The sequence below is a fragment of the Ursus americanus genome, chromosome 13 (genome assembly GCF_024610735.1).
Source record: "Ursus americanus isolate L20-20 chromosome 13, mUrsAme1.1.p, whole genome shotgun sequence".
NCBI classification, from domain to species: Eukaryota; Metazoa; Chordata; class Mammalia; order Carnivora; family Ursidae; genus Ursus; species Ursus americanus.
The window spans coordinates 70,232,173-70,250,250 of NC_142139.1; the positions used below are offsets into that span (position 1 = coordinate 70,232,173).

The following is an 18,078-nucleotide window of genomic DNA, read 5'->3' on the forward strand; positions in this document are numbered from 1 at the left end:
ACACACACTCTTGATTCTGCTTCTCTAAAGAACCCTAAGATAGAACTAGCACACAAAAAGAGGAAGAGAATAGAACTATATAAGAACAAAGTTTTTGTATATTACTAAAATTAATTTGGTATTACTGTGAATAAGGTTTTTATAAATTAATATGCAAAAAAAGCATTTGATAAAATCCAACACACCTTCAAAATAAAAATGCTCATCACCTGTCAAAAAAAAAAAAAAAGAGGGGGCGCCTGGGTAGCGCAGTCGTTAAAGCGTCTGCCTTCGGCTCAGGGCGTGATCCTGGCGTACCGGGATCGAGCCCCACATCAGGCTCCTCCGCTAGGAGCCTGCTTCTTCCTCTCCCACTCCCCCTGCTGTGTTCCCTCTCTCACTGGCTGTCTCTCTGTCACATAAATAAATAAAATCTTTAAAAAAAAAAAAAAAAAAGAGAGAGAGAGAGAGAGAAAAGAAAAGAAAAAGAAAAATGCTCATCAAATTAGGAATAGAAGGAAACTTCCTTAACATCAGAAAGCAAGTTTATGAAAAACTCACAGCTAACATATACTCAACAGTGAAAGACTTACTATTCCCCTACAAACATAAAATAGGATGCTTTTCACCATTGCTATCAAAGTTGTACTGGAAATTCCAACTAGAGCAACTGTGCAAGAAAAAGAAATAAAAGACATCCAAATTGGAGGGCGCCTGGGTGGCTCAGTTAGTTAAGCATCTGACTCTTGGTTTTGGCTCAGGTCATGATCTCAGGGTTGTGGGATGCAGCCCTGCATTGAGCTCCATGCTCGGCTCGGAGTCCATTTGGGATTCTCTCCCTCTCCCTCCCCCCTGACCCTCCCCCTCCTCACGTGGGTGTTCTCTCTCTCAAATAAATAAACAAAATCTTTAAAAAAAAGAAAAGAATCCAAACTGGAAAGAAAGGAGTTTAACTATCTCTATTTGGAGATGACCTGATTCCATAAATAGGAAATTCCAAGAATTTTTGAAAAAAGAAAAAGCCCTAAACCTAATAAATTAAAAAAGTGGTAAGGTTAAAGATTAATACATAAAAACCAGTTATGTTTCTGTACATCAGCAATGGACAATTCAAAAATGAAATTAAGAGAACAATTACATTTACAATAGCATCTAAAACAATAAAATTCCTAGGAATAAATTTAATCAGGGAGGTAAAATACTTTTACATGGATACTATATAATGTTGCTGAAAGCAATTAAAGACCTAAATAAACAGAAAAAAAATCCTCTGTCTATATATTATATAACCAAATATTATTAAAATGGCAACATGTGCAAAGAAATCTACAAATTCAATGCAATCTTTATCAAAATTCCAATGGCTTTTTTTTCAGAAGTGGAAATTTCATATACAACTCTAAGGGGCGCTGAACAGCTAAAATAATATTCAAAAAAGAAAACAAGTCTGGAAGACTCACACTTTTAGATTTCAAAACTAACTAAAAAGAAACAGTAATCAAAACAACCTTGTACTGACATTAAGAATGACATTTATGGACGGGGGGGTGGGGGAATGGAGTAACTGGGTGTTCGACATTAAGGAGGGCAAATGAAGTAATGAGCACTGGTGTTATATAAGACTGATGAATCACTGAACTCTACCTCTGAAACTAATAATATATGATATGTTAATTAATTGAATTTAAATTTAAAAATTAATTTAAAAAAAAGAATGACATTTAGACAAGAGAATAGAATTTAGAGTTCAGAAATAAACCCTATGAAATAAACATCTATGCCCAACTGATTTTTAACAAGGATGCCAAAACCATCCTATGGAGAAAGAATACAGTCTCCTCAACAAGTAGTGCTGGGATAAGTAGATAACCACATGCCAAAGAATAAAGATGGATCCCTACCTCACTCCATATACAAAATGCAACTCAAAATGGATCAAGTGTTCCAAATACAAGAGTTAAAGCTGAAAACCATTACAAGAAAATATAGGGGTAAATCTTCATGACCTCAGATTTGGCAACAGATTCTTAGATTTGACACCAAAAAAGCACAAGAAACAAAAGAAAAAGAGATAAACTGGACTTCATAAAGATTTTAAATTTTCATGCATCAAATTAACATTATCAAGAAAGTGAAGACATTCTACAGAACGGAACAAAATATTTGCAAATCATTTATCAGACAAGCATTCTGTATCCAAAATATGTAAAAAAAAAAAAACACAACTTTACAATTCAACAACAAAAACACAAATAACTCAATTAAAAAATGGAGAAAAGATCTGAAAGGATTTCTTCAAAGAAGATATACAAATGGACAATAGGCACATGAAAAGATGTTCAACATCGTTGTTATTAAGGAAATGCAGGTTAAAACCGCAATGAGATACCACTTCACACTGGCTATAATTAAAAATGGAAAACAAAATGTTGGCAAGGATTGGGGAAATTGGAACCTCTGTACATTGCTGGTAGGAATGAAAATGGTGTAGCCACTGTGGAAAAGAGTTTGCTTGTTCCTTAAAAAGTTAAACACAGAATTACCTTACAGCCCATCAATTTCACTCCTAGGTATATACCCCAAAGAAATGCAAACAGGTACTCAGATACATATATAGGTATATTTACAGCAGTATTCACAATAGTCAAAAGGTAGGAACAAGTCCTAATGTCCATCAATAATGGATGGATAAACCAATTGCAGAATAAACACACAATGGAATATTAATCATCCATAAAAGAGAATAAAGTAGTGATATATGCTACAACTTGCATGAACCCTAAAAACATGCTCAACAAAAGAAGCTAGACACAAAATGTCACATATTTTATGATTACTTCTATGTAATGTATCCAAAATCAGTAAATCCATAAAGACAGAAAAACAGAGTAGACATTATCAGTAAATAGGTGAAGGGTGAATGGGGAACAGTTACCTCCCTCCAGAATGAAAAAGAGGTTGGAACTAGCAAGCAGATATTTTGGTGTGCTTGCTTAAGGTGACACCTGGGCCCATGAAATGAATGGACATTGGAGGCTGCAACAATGCAGAAATGGGTTGAATCTAGACATTTCTCTTGCACCCTCTGAAGTGCAAAATGCCAACAAGAATTGTTCTGCCTGACGAGAGGAGATACAGAGAATACAGATGGTTCTGGGGTAGATTCCCTGAGGGGAAGGCCCTGCACATAGGTGGCAAGTTAGACTGACCCTGATAGCTCCAGGAGGCAAGAAACAGTTCCTGACATAAACAGATATCTATTGTAGACTGGGCTATGCATACCTGCTGGTATGCTCGAAATACTAAAAAAAAAAAAAAAAAAAAAAAGCCTAAAACAGAAGATACTGCACCAATCTGAACGACTCATATTTCCTCAGACCAAAGAACACATTTTCATCCTCAGAGTAACAGTTTGATAGAGAATAAAATGGACAATTGAAACATTTTTGTCTAAAATGGAGGGAATAAAGGCATAAAGGGTTGACCTGCTCATGACACTAGACATGAGCAGGGCCCAGAGGATGTCTGCCCTTCTCTGGGGGATCCCAGAGGAGGGGTGGAGAAAGTGCTGGTGTAACAACAATACTTTTTTTGTTTTCCCCACGTGACCTCAACACACTTTTTTCCTACTGATTCTCAGACCAGAACTGCAGGTGCCAGAACTGGGATGAACAGTGTATCCGTTCACCAGGGCTGCCACAGCAAAGTACCACTAACTGAGTGGCTTCAACAACAGATATGTGTTGTTTCACAGGGCTGGAGGCTAGAAGTCTGAGATCAGGGTACTGGCAGGATTGGTTCCTTCTGAGGACTATGAGGGACAATCTCTTCCACGACTCCCTTGAAGCCTCTGGCGGCCTCACGTGTTCCTTGGCTTGTAGACGGCAATCCCCCTGTGTCTTCACATTGTCTTTCCTCTACGTATATCTGGCTCTGTATTCAAATCTCCTCCTTTCATAAGGACATAGTCATACTGGATTAGGGCCCACTCTAATGACCTCATCTTAACTCCATCATCTGCAAAGGCCCTATTTCCAAATATAGTCATATTCACTAGTACTGAGGATTAGAATGTCAATACCTTTGTTTGTGTGTGTGGGGGTATAATTCATTCTATAACAGCCTCTAAGCAAAAAACTGTAATTATATTTTCAAACCTTTATGATGAAATTCCCAAGCGCCTGATGGGGTAAATCTTGCTTTCACCTCTCTAGCAAAATTGAGGTTCACAGGAAATGCAGCTAAACCGCCTAGTGGTCAAGAGAGGTCACTAATTCTGTACTGTGTAGCCCTTTCCTATATGAATGGGAGTGGATTAAGGGGGAAGCACCTACCAAACTAGCATTGCTATCGGCAACCTACACCACCAGCGGAGAGGCCAAACCTAACATTCCTTCCAAAGATAGAGAAGTTAGGGTATAAATGGAGAGAAGGAAGAATGGTAGCTGAGGATAAAGAAATGAATCAATGGTTATGCAATCAGGGAAATCCAATATTATACTGGTATCTCAAAACAGGCTTAGAATTAGAGATAATATTATTGCCTGTTAGCTCAAGTATACCACATGCCTGAAAAAGCAGAGCCATGTTGCTGAGACTGTTCTTGCTTTTAGAACCTGACAATGTCAAATGAAAGCTGCAAACTTAAGTGGCACAGCTTTGGGAGATATTTTGGTCATGTAGTATGACAACGAACTGGACTAATTACTCATGCCTGAGTGGAACTCTAGTGATGCCTCAGTATCTTTTGACTCGTATTTCAGGTTATATTTACTACCATACTGCTATGTGATGGGACACTAACCTCCTTGGTTAAGAATCAGTTACATTACTTAAACAAGTCTTACAATAATACTGATGTTGATAGGCAAATATATTGGGAAACTGGGTTAATGCTTCTTCAAGATGTAATACTGATGAAAGAATGAATGGGCTGAGAAAGAACTGGATTAATTAACCACCAGCTAAATTCTATGCTGAAGAGTTCTGCACAAATTTATTGTAAGGAACAAAGAGTGGCAAATCGAGGGGGAAAATGTAATTAAGTTACTACAAACATATGAAAATGTACGTGATAGCTTTATAGAGCAGATCCATTATTCAAATCTATCCCATCCCCACATTGGCTCCTCCAAATATGAGGCATATTCATAATGAGACTACTGGACAAATGGAATGCAGTGAAAGTGATACTGTATGACTTTCAGGTGATGGTGTAAAGGCAACATGGTTTCCACCCGGCTCTAGTTTCTTGGAATGCTCACCCCTTGAACCGTATGCCACCATACTGTGAGGAAGCCCAGACTAGCTCATGTGGAAAGACCACATGAAGAGGCACCAGAGCCCACTGTACCACGTGCAACTTCTTGACTTCAGAATCATAAATGCTCATTACATGTCACTAAGTTTTAGGGTAAATTTGTTACACGGCCATCAATAACCAAGCACTGCTCAAGTAATTCACTAGTCAGAGAAAGATAAATAAGGATACAGCTAACTAATAAAAGGCAAAATGCAATAGCCACTACACAGAATATAAACAAGGGCCTTGGAAAAAATTAATAAATAAACAAGGGTCCTTGGCAGAAGAAGGAACATAAAGAAGTAAGTCTAAGGGATGGAGCAGTGGGGGGAAAATGGAAAGGGCTTCAAAGAAGCAAGCCTTGAAACACTAGGGCTTAACAGAGCTTGAAGGGAAACAATAGCATCAACAACAAAAAGAAGGAAGGTGTGGTAGGACTTAGTGACAAAGTGTGTGTATATGTATATATATATATATACATATACACATAGACCTATATAGATATAGATATAGATATAGATATACACATAGACCTATATATATATATATATATATATATATATATCTCCTTAGAGACAAAATTCATCTTTTTTTTTTTTTTACATAATCTCAAATACTGAAAGGATGCTAAACTATTGAGATCAGTGTAGGAAACATTAATTTAAAAAGAAACAAGGTGGAGTTCTAGTGACTGCAATCATATGAAATTATTAAATTTCTTGCTGTTAATCTCCATGCAAAGGGCTAACTCTGACCCTAAGAAATGAAAGCCACTTATCAGCACTTCCTTTGATGTACTGGCCAAGGTAAAACCCAGTACTTTGCTTGCTCATTGTGCCAGACCCAATATCAGTTTAATGACAGCAATTCTCCATGGTTAGCATTCCTGGGAGTTCTAGGGGTGATTTACAGGGAGGCATTTGTCTTGAACCAAAATGAAAAGTGCCTAATAATAGCCATAAAAAGCTGAGTAAATTCATAAGCTGCTTTAATTGCTGAAATTTACCCCCACTTCCCTGATAAGGGCATGAAGATTATGTCTACAGGCATCAGACTGACAACCTGGGAATAATCATTACTTACCAAGCAAAATCAAAGTATTTATCTCTTTCAGCTGCTCTGTACAAGTAGAAGCCTGAAAGCAGTCCCTCTGAGCTGCCTGCTCAGCAACGACTAACTTTTCAGTCTGTTTAGGAGACACCTTCAATTTGGGATCCCTCCCACCAAATCACACTTCCTCTTAGAGTGGTCAGATAGGCAGTCCTTAAAAACTCTGAAACTTTAAAATTTCTGTTCTCCTCACCTCATAAAACTTTTTTAAGGAGCCCACCAGGCACAGCTTCAGGCTATCCACAATCTCCTGATGAGGCATCTGGAATACCACTCGTGAATACCATTTTGTGAGTGTGCTGGGGAGGAGGCAGTAAGAGAGAGAGAAAAGACAGAAAGATGAACACACACTCACAGAGGAAGGCCCACAATCTGAATGTCAGTACACACAGGCTCCTCTATGCACCAGTACAACAAGTACCTAGTAAATGCATTTATGTTACAGGTAAAAACACATGGCAATATGGGGACAGATATATATATAGAGATAGATATAGATAGATAGATATTTCCATATAGATATGTCACATACAGAATGTAAAAATATAGGCATAATTGTGGTATTTGCTACAAAACCACTTCCAACTGAAAAAATTTAACCACCTGATATCCACCAACAGAGGACTAAAAAGTGCTGTAGCATACAATAAATTCCATGCAGCAGTTAAGAATTGGTTGAGATTTGTTTATATTGATATGAGAAAACGTCTGCAATATACAATTTAAGTACATAAAACAAGCTGATGAATAGTATACATAGTAATATGCCATTTTGTATACATATATACACCACCTACACATGTTACTATGTGCATAAATGAGAATCTGAAAGTATATATACATTAAACCTTTGGTGCTAGTTAATAAAACATGGCCCATGAGGAACTTTCACTTTCTAAATTTCTGCAGGTATCTGCATGAGCATGCCTTGTTTTTACAATCAGAAAAAAAAAAAAAAAATCCCTCGTTCCTGGTGGGGAAAAACCACTAAGACACAGCCCCTATTCTGAAGATTACACCACAGCCAGGGGAACAGACTTACAGATCTGACAAGTCTGGTAAATAGATGGAATAAACTAATAGGAAGATAGAGGAGGAAAGAGTTTAGCATACTTTTGTAAAGTATACTTTTACTATAACACAAAATATTCAAAAAGTACTTGCTGGATTTATAGTAAGATTAGGCATCAAAATGAGGTAACCAAACACAACGCACTATGAGTAGCACTTACAGATTGATGCTCGCAACAAAGCCAACCACGGAGCGCATGCCTCGGCTAGGATCATGGTAAACATCCATCCCAATCACCATCAATTGTTTCTGCGTTAGAAAACAAAAAACAAACCAAAAACAACAAGCCATCCATCACCCCATCTTTTTATTATCCGCACCCCAAAAGCAACATATGAAAATAAGTTCTGGGAAAGAAAAAGACTGACATCAACTTGACATCTTTTTAAACACTACGAACAAGTCAGATCTAGAACAGGATCAGCCACTTCTTCTGTAAAGGGCTAAACAGTAAATAACGGTGGGCTTTGTGAGGAACCATTCAGTTCCATCTGTCATTATAGCACAAGAGCAGCCATAGCTAGTCTATAAAGAAGTATGGCTGTATTCCAATAAAACTGCATTTAAGGACACTGAACACAGAATTTCATTTAATTTTCATGTGTCAGGAAATATTAGTCTTATTTTTATTGGTTCCAACTATTCGAAGTTATAAAAACCATTCTCAGCACGTGGGCTATAAAAAATCAGGCTACGAACCATTCAGACCACGAAGCATGGAGAATAAAGATAACTCTATGAAGAAAACCAGGAAAGCAACTAGGTAGGAGTCTTTGGAGAGCTAAATTGAATGAAGACACATCTCAGCATTACTCACCAGAGGAATATCCACTCCCCAGAGCTCACCACCCAATTTACAATTAATCTGAAGTAAAATTTTCTGGGCCACACTCCGAAGCCTGGTCGGCTGACCAATGGTTCGGACATTGATGACCTATAACAAAGGGGTGTGGGGAAAGAGGACGCTATCAACCTGTCAGGCGATGTAAGCAAGTCTGAAGTAAACACTACATTTGTTTAAGAAACCCCAGTTAGCAGATAATACACGTTGTGTGACTAGTTCTACTTTTAGGATATCTAGGCAGGCATGCACACACACATACACACACCCCACAAACACAAATCGAAACAAACAAAAAACAAAAACTTTCACAAGAATCTCATACAGAATAATTTTTTTTTTAAACTTAGGAAAAACAGCTTTCCCCTTTCAGAGTGAAGCCTATACTCTCAGAACCCAGTCATGTGAAACCACCCAGCAGCTCATCCACTGAACCAGCACGAGTAACTCATTTGGGAACATGAAGGCAGCATTTACAAAGAGCATCTGCTTTTAACCCGGTTACCCTAATAAGGGGGACTGTTCCACCAGAAGGGTTACACATGATGGCTTCTAATAGTTACTTCAGTCTTTTTGAACACCTGTATCCCTCTTTTCAAAGCCTCAAGGGAGGCTAGAGTTTCCATCTGTGCCTCCTGCCCAGCTCCCACTCACCTGTGAGGGCACAGGAGCCTGCACACAGCACAGCTTTTTAATGGCCCCATAGAGATCGTCACGTGTGCCCATGATGATGCAAACAACCATCTGTATCTTTCCCTTGAGGAGATAAAGTACATACAAAGTCAGGCTTTGGAACTCTCAGGGGACCTTGACAGGGCTCCAGCTGGGGGCAGTCTAAGAGCCTGCAAAGTCATGGGACCTTTAAGGCAGAAGGGAACTGAAACAGAGGGTAGATATTCTAACCCCAAACAGGTATTTGAACCTTTGTTGGGTTCAGGGCTTCTTTGCAGATACGGAATATGATACCATAAACTCTCTAGAGCCGGTCCTGACTACTTGACGTCTTTCTTAGGAGATTTAAGCTGCCTGGAAAAGGCAGACTTGAAAATTTGTAAGGGTTACTCAGTTGCTGCTTTCAATTCCCTGTAATGCTTTTTACCACTCTCTTCAGTAAACTAAGCACCTTATTACATTCATACCACAAAACTGAGGAAACATGAAATACAATACCACAAGAAAGCATTCAGAGCCAAACACAAACAAATGAGGCTACTGCCAAATCCATAAGTGGCTCTTCCTAACTCTCTGGTTAGGAGATAGAATGATATTGCCAGCACAGTATCTCACAGAAACATCCTTGACCCCTCACTGTTTAATAAGAGTTCCAACGCTGGAAACATAGGATCTCTCAAAGTCTGAATAAAGAAAAGTAGCACTCAAGTGAAATGAAGGTGCCAATCCTTTATGCCAGAAACAGCTATTAATGGTAAATCAATAGGATATTATTCCAAATCAAGATTAGTGTTAGATTAAGACCACTCCGAGGGATGCCTGGGTGGCTCAGTCAGTTACGCGTCTGCCTTTGGCTCGGGTCATGATCCCAGGGTCCTGGGATCAAGTCCCACATCCGGTTCCTTGCTCAGCGGGGAGCCTGCTTCTCCCTCTGCCTGCCGGTCCCCCTGCTTATGCTTGCTCTCTCTGACAAATAAAATCTTAAAAAAAAAACCCCAAACAAACACACTTCTCCGAAAACACACATTCTAGTAATCACATCTAAGAACTTCCAAAGTCACAGAGAACACAGACTGCACACTGGGAGCCTACAGGCTGGACCTAACAAACACATGTAGCTTTTTAGTCCCTACAGTGACTTACATGTGTTGTTGTTTTTTATTAATACTTTTAAAATTTTATTTTTTTAATTATTATTTTTAAGTAGGCTCCATGCCCAACGTGGGGCCTGAACTCATGACCCTGAGATCAAGAGTCACATGTGCTACCGATTGAACCAGCCAGGTGCCCCCCTTTTTAATAAACATTTAAACATAAGGAGGGGCACATGCACACAAACCCAGATTTTTTGCTTCTACTGAAAAAGGAATAAATTAAAAATGAATTTGATAATGCTATGTTTTATCTGCAGTCATAGGGCTTTCTTTCTTTAGTTCGCTACAGTTCCCTCCTAGCCCACTTCACTTGTGTTATTCACCTGTCTCCCGCAGACATCTGAGTTTGTGACCCCTAACAAATAATAAAACAGCATGCCCTAAGGACGACAGAGATAAGACCAATATGAGTTAAGTTTGGTAATCGTGATGAATGACCCTCATGTCCATGCTGCATGAAAACTGATGGCAGTACACTCTCCTAAAGAGAACATGGCAAGTGGTGAGATAGGGGAGCTGATGTATTACACTGGGTTATTCTTTTGAAAGCAGAGCAGAATTATCAATGATCAGGCCTAGGGGGAGGCCACTGACAACTAGAAGCCTGGGAAACCAGGAAGAAATGACAAAGAGAGACAGAACACAAGGGTGCTGTTGTGGGTGATAACCCAGAGTGGGGGATCAGAGAGATCCCAAGAGAATCTCCTTCTAGTACTGATCTCACAAGAATGGACTCTTCAAGTCAAAGACTAATTACTTTTGTTCCCTTCTTAAGCTTCTTCCTCTGTTTTGTGTACAAACAGATAAGAACTGCAGGCCTGAACTACTGAGTTACAGGGCTATGACCCGCTCAGCTCCAGTGGTCCTGATCGACTGTCAGGACCGAGCTGATGGGCCAGATGCCAAGTTCATTGCCAGAGCAATTCAAATCTTAAACCAGACCAGACTGTGACAGCTCAGTACTGAATCATGCAAAATGGCACTGGGCCCAAAAAGTTGCTTTCTGAGCACAACATGTTCTACATAGATAACAAACTAAAGTTAAGTCAGCTATTGTCTCTGTCAATTATGTGAAAAAAGAACACAAGAGTAAGGCTGCCAACACAGAATGAGAGAAGCAGAATTAACCAAAGGGCATGAAGACTACTTAAACTTAGTTCAATATTTCATGTGTCCATGAGTAACACACAGGTTTCTGGGTATCATAAACAGTAGACTGATAACCAAGATAACTTAAAACCAAGAATTCCAGTATTTTAAAACAAGCATTCTGTAACTATACTCAAATTAACTTATTACCTCAACTCCTAGCATGGATTGAATGGTTCTGACATAGGTTTCTATTCGATCGTCCTTTAGTTCGACCCAGGCTGGTGGGCTCATGCGCATACCAATGGGGCCAGCTATCTTCTCCAACATGTTAACCAGTTCTCGGGCCTGATCCATTGCTCTCTTTGGGTAAAACAGTGCCCAGAAATGCATGGGGACCTAGGAATAACCAGAAGCTATTTTTAGCACTTCTCACAACTTAGACACTCCAAAGTCACACCCAGGAGATATTACTCTAGAGAATAAACGGCTTTCAACTCTCTCTGCTTGAGTCCTTTCTGATCTAATTCCTATAACTAACACAGATGTATGTGATAAGTAAACTGGGGGCTACTTTCACAGTGAAATACTATGCAGCAATGAGCATGAAAGACCTACAGCCATATCTAACAATATGGATGAAACCCACCAACGCAAGGCTAAAGAAATTAAGCCTGACATAAGAGAATATATACTGTGTGGTTTCATATATACATCAAGAACAAAAAACAAATGAAATGAATCTATGCTGTTAAAAGTCAGGATAGTGGCTACTCTTACAGTTTGTAAAGGTGAGAGGTAGGTAGTAATGAGGAGCAGGTGGGATGGCTTCTGGGGCATTGGTAAAGTTCTCTTTCTTAACCCTTGGTGCGGATTACATAGGTTTATGAACCTTTGAAAATTCACCAAACTTACACTTGCAAGTATACTTTTTCTTTAAACATATTTCAATAAAAAGTTTTAGAAACAGATGTGTATACTTCATGCACGGCCAAAAAGACCAGGTTAGCCAAAAACATTCAAAAATAATTATATACCATTTGTTCTTCAGTTCCCTTGGTGGGAGATGTTTTAATTATACTTCTTTCATGGATAAAAACATCTTTCAGGAATCTTCAGGGAAAAGCGGGGGAAGATAAAGGAAGATAAAAGGGAGAATGGGTAATAAAGGCTGCCATTATATGAATTACCATAGCAATCTATTTCCTATTCCTAAGTCAATGGCCAACCAAAGTGCTTACCTCTAACGTCTCATCAATTTACTCTATTTGAGGCACCCCTGTTTAGTAGATAATTCAGGATGGGAATTCAGTTGGTACTCTCCCTCAAAAAGAAGATACTGAATCATTCCTGCTTCCTAATTTCCATACTTAAAGGAATACTGGTCCTCTCATCACTTACAGTCAAGATGGAAAGGTCTCTGGTTACTTCCTTAATCCAGTTTAGTTCCTGAGATGTGATAAATGAAGTATTTCTTAAATTAATTCTTTCCATTGGCAGAACACGTCCTTCGATCTAAATACAAAACAACGTACCAATGACATGAGCCATCTGCAAACACTATTTAGGAAAGAACAATGATACTATTCTCTCTCAGGCCTGGTCAACTCCACTATATAAACCTGTCCCTGTTATAATCTCTGAGAATGGCACAAAAATGAAACTGCAGCAGTGAGTCTAGGCCAATAAAACTCTGGACAAATACAGGTAAAATGTTTATAGGCATGGCTCTTTAATTACTGAAGCTTCCAACACGGTCTCCTAAGAAAGGGATTAGAAAGCACTGCCTCTTTAGAAGTAGAGAATGCATGTAAAGTAACTATAATTTCAAGATAAATAGGAAAATAATTTTTACAAAAATATTTTAAGGGACAAATTGAAAGTAGAAAATTAAAAGTAAAATTTCTCAATAAGGCTGAACATAAACTACTACACTTTAAAAAGAAAAACAGGAAGGAAAAGGCGCAAATATAATGAAAGAACATATTAAAGTTAGGAATAAGTCAATCAAATCTAAATATCCGAAAACGGGAAGATAATTAAGTTGATGATATAACAACATGATGGACTATTTTGCAGTCATTAAAACCACTTTCTAACTAATATGATTCTGTTTTTACAAAAAAGAAGTAGTAATGTACATATCATAAAAACTGAGTGAGTCTATACTTAGTGGTGATTATCTCTGGGGATGTGTAATTACAGAGGATTTTTACTTTCTATGATCTCTACCATTTGCTTATTAAAAAATAACAAATACTGGGGCTCCTGGGTGGCTCAGTCAGTTAAGCACCCAACTCTTGATTTTGGCTCAAGTCATGATCTCAGGGTTGTGAGATGGAGCCCCACATTAGGTTCCCTGCTCAGCGGGCAGTCTGCTTGAGATTCTCTCCCTCTCCCTTCTGCATATCCACCGCCCGCCCCCACCCTGCCCCACTCTTGCACAGACCTTCTTTCCCCCCTCTCTCTTTCTCTCTCTTGCTCTCTCAAATAAATCAATCTTTAAAAAAATACTTATTTTATCTATAACCAAACAAATTTAATTAGTTTATTAACATAAATAACAATGCCCATATTAGCATGAGTAAGGAATCAAACTCATGATATGAAAGTAAAAAATTTTTTAACCTTTCTAGAAGGCAATTGGCAATATATAATAAAAGTACTAAAAACGTGTCCCCTGACCTAATAATTCTACTTCCATAAATCTATGAAAATAAACATTACAAAGACTTAGTTACAAGGCTGTTCACTGAATAATTCTAATTAAAAAAATACTAAATTCAATTTTAATGTAAAAGAATAGAAAATTGTTCATAAACTATCTGGCAGCCATTAAAATGTTTAGAAAAATGTTAAATGACAGAGAAAACCATTCTAAATATACTGAGGGAAAAAGGAAACTATACGAATACCCGGCGTGTGTGAGTATGCATAAGCATGCAAGCATGCACATGTACACACACTCAGAAACCCGCTGAAGGGTATGTACAAAAATGTTAACAGTGGTTATTCTGATATAGAAAGATGAACTTTTTTTTCTTTGGCTTATATTTTCTACATTTTCAAATTAATATTTAATAAGATGAAAACATGTTCAAAATACAACATTAAATGAAAAAGAAAATTCAAACCCATATACAATACAATCACAGCTTTGTAAGAAAAAGACTTACTCTCACAGAAGAATGTACAGAGGAAGGATATATATTAAAGCATCTTTCACATGTATCTAAAATAAATCACTGCGATATCATCTTTGGATGATGAAATCACTGATGTTTTTATTTCTTTCTTTACTTTTTGTAAGGTTTCAACATTTTCCTTACTGACTATCCATTACTTCTATTTAAAAAAAAGAAATTTTTAACAAGGAGTCAATTCAGAGTGCAAGAGAATTAAAGAAAGGATAGAATTAATTATTTTGGTATAACCTCAAAAGACAGGTGAAACGTAATAATAGCTAATGTTTATTAAGCACTTCCTATGTGTCACATATTATGCTGAAGACATTACCATTTAAATTCTTATAACTCAATCATTATCCTCATTTTACAGATTAAAAAACCTAAGAGATGCTAAGCAATCTGCTCAAAGTAACTAAGATGGCAAGTGGTAAAATTGAGATTCAAAGCCCAATAAGTGGACACCAAAGGACAAGGACTCCACCACCATCTCACACTGCCTCTGCCCTATGGATCGTGCCGCACAAAAGACAACATAGCAGACTCAGGCAAAATGCAGGCAGAAAGGGCCATAAGAAAATCAGATGGTATAAGTCCAAAACTCTATGCCTGTGGAAAAAATAACAATAGTATATTTAAAAAAATCACAAGTTAATTATTGGAAAAGAAAAAAAAAACTTGGGGGAAAAAAAAGGACATATAGAACCTTAAGAATTATTAGGACTGGAAAACTGAAAATGAGGTAATTTTTTTAATAAAGATTTATTTATTTTAGGGGTGGGGAGAGTGCGTGTGAGCATGGGGAGAGGGAGGGAGAGAACATCAAGCAGAATTCCGGCTGAGCGAAGAGCCCTGCCTGTGGCTCAATCTCACAACCCTGAGATCATGACCTGAGCCAAAATCAAGAGTCAGACGCTTAACCGACTAAGCCAACCAGGCACCCCAAAAATGAGGTAAATTTTAAGTCAATATTCCTCTTACTATCTGACAGAAAATTACAGCTCTGATCTCTGCAAAATACAAAAGAAAAATCTCTAAGAGATACCAACAAATGAAGAGAAGGAAATTCAAATATTATGACTAGGACCCCCAAAAAAGTATAATAGTAGAGCAAAACTCCAAAATAAAGACAAGATAGGAAGCTATCACCTACTTTCACTAAGCTCTGAAAATCACAGGTCAATGCTGTTTCCTACTCGGCCACACCCAGCCTACCTTATGTACATCCCTCTGCAGACAGAGTCCCCAGCGTGCCAATTCATTGCTGGCTGCCTCATTCTTTGAAATTCTCTGCAGCAAGCATTCCAAAGCATTATGGTGCTGTTTGGGGCTCAGGTTGATCTGCTGGGTCAAATCCTAAACAGATTCAAAATGGAGATAATAAGTTATTAGTCTCTCCATATGAAGTTAAACCGCAAGATGTCTAAAACATTTCCAAAAGAAAACCTCCTTTCCACTGAAATCTGTAGGCATTTTAAAACACTCTGAAGATTTTAATAAACATCTCTCAGGAATGTGAAAGAAGTATATGGTTAAAATTTTAATCATAAAAGTAAGAATGTGAAATGTTATTGTTTCTTTCTCCCACATGACAGCTAAATCTTACCTCTTTCCCAAAGCCATGTTCTGAATTTAAAATTCCTAAGAAATTCAGGAGCACTTGGGTGGCTCAGTGAGTTAAGCATCTGCCTTCCACTTGGCTCAGGTCATGATCCCAGGATCCTGGGATCCAACCCTACACCGGGGCTCCCTGCTCAGCGGGGAGTCTGCTTCTCCCTCTCCCTCTGCCCCGCTCCCCCCTCGTGCTCTCCCTCTTCTTCTCTCCCTCAAATGAATAAAATCTTAAAAAAAAAAAATTCCTAAGAAATTCTATGAAACAGGAGCAAAGGGGGCTTGATTACACCTATTTAATATTTGGGAAAAATAGGGGGGGAAAAACGTCCTGTGCCAGGCAGAGCCAAACATCGGGAAAACCAGATCCAGTCTTACACTTCGTGTCATACTATTACTGTATCTAATGTCATCATAAGACACTTTTTTTGTCCAGTGTTTGGTCCCTAATTAGTGCTTTCTAAATGTTATTGTTAAATGAAGACCCAAAGGTGTATATGAGGATTCTGAATCACATATGTGAGTTCTTTATTCTTCTGGGACCAAAGAACTGTACAGTTGTTCCCTGTGAGGCAGTCATTACCGCCCGTCTGTGGGGCGGTACAGTTCCTCTGTGATCATAAAGTCATTAGATGACTGAGTGTTGTAAGGAGGAGCCTTGACCTACATGTTAAATGGAGAAGGAACGAAGGTAAACATGAAAGAAATCTCTTACAGGAATGCTCAGCTTCACTTCGGGCTCTTTATGATGTTACCGAAAATAGTCTGTGGCACCGGAGACAGGCATGGGTCCAAGGGTAACAGACACGCACTGGGAGAGTGAGGCAGCACAGCAGCTCAAGTGTGGAAAGGCCCAAGCACTGCAGACAGAGTGGAGGTGAAGCGCTTGGGCTCCAGACTCGTGCTGCTGCTCACGTGTGTGCTTCTCAGCTATTTCCTATGGGGACTCAGCCCCACACCTCCTGGACACTCCACACCCCACAGGATAAACTTCTATCCTTTTACCTCAGCCTCTGACATGTTGATTACTTTTTGCTACATTATCTCCCCCCCCCTTTAAATAGACTGAAGGCTGGTAGGAATGCTAGAAAAACTCAGTGCTATCAAAGACCCTCACTTAGGATCATATGAGCAGTTTACAGTCATCTATTTGATTGGTGGGGGTGAAGACAGAGTTACTTGTCTCCTTTTACCTTATAATCCAGTCACTCCACTGTTTTTGTTTTTTGTTTCAACAATTTCCAAAAGGGAGCTTTGATCAGCTTTTTCACAGTGTGTGGGAAGGGACATGGAACATGTTTTACAGAGAGAACTGGAGCCTGGTGATGACACGAGCCTGCCCAGGTCTAGCTCAAGCTGTTCTTAAAAAGGCCTTCCATTCAACACAGGCATTTCTCACCTTCATGGCTCTGAAGTCCTTCTTCATCTTCTCAGGTATTCCAGTCATGAACGAAAGCTCAGGCAGCAGCAGGATTTCACCTTTTAGCAGCTTTGAGGAGAGAATGGAGAGGAAAAATAAGGCAGTAAAAGATGGTCCTGCTCCTCTGACCTCACAAGACATGCCATACCCAGGGCTGGGCCTGCAGGGACATAACTGGCACAATAAGGAACACGAAACCCCAAAAAAGAGAGCAGTGAAACACTGTAAGTATTTTACCCTTTCCCCTCAGTCACAATACTTACAGCCTGCTGTATTAGGTAAAGGGAAAAACATTGAAATGGTCAAAAAAAGAGGAAAAACTAGAAAAAAAAAAAAAAAAAAACACCCATCCCTCTTGGGCCTCCAGACAAGCTAAGGCGATACATCCCATCCAGCTGGGGCCTTCAGATCTTATCTTAGCTGGTTGATCTTCAGCCTTCTCACTTAAGACAGAAGAGTCAGTGTCAAGGCACTTTCCCCTGGCTCCAGTCCCTGTTAAATGTCTACGACTTCCCTAATGGATCCAGTGTTTTAAACTTTAGCAGAAAATCTCCTTATTCCTTAACCTAACTTGCTCATAGGGATACTTAGCTCCTCCTTATGGAGACTTCAAAAGCAAACACTCCCATGTGAAGTGACGCCT

The 18,078-nt window shown here is 38.8% G+C and overlaps 1 protein-coding gene across 2 annotated transcripts in view; it reads right to left on the minus strand.

The window, feature by feature from the left end:
* The window catches only part of PIWIL2 (piwi like RNA-mediated gene silencing 2), a 71,963-nt gene that overhangs the window by 33,498 nt on the left and 20,387 nt on the right, over positions 1-18,078 (minus strand). For both annotated transcript variants that reach the window (XM_045774107.2, XM_045774106.2), the window contains exons 12-19: positions 17,415-17,504; positions 15,620-15,760; positions 12,621-12,734; positions 11,430-11,618; positions 8,959-9,060; positions 8,281-8,397; positions 7,624-7,712; positions 6,585-6,690 (exon numbers count right to left, since the gene is read on the minus strand). In XM_045774107.2, coding sequence (XP_045630063.1) covers positions 6,585-6,690; positions 7,624-7,712; positions 8,281-8,397; positions 8,959-9,060; positions 11,430-11,618; positions 12,621-12,734; positions 15,620-15,760; positions 17,415-17,504 — 948 coding nt within the window. The remainder of the gene's footprint in view (positions 1-6,584; positions 6,691-7,623; positions 7,713-8,280; positions 8,398-8,958; positions 9,061-11,429; positions 11,619-12,620; positions 12,735-15,619; positions 15,761-17,414; positions 17,505-18,078) is intronic.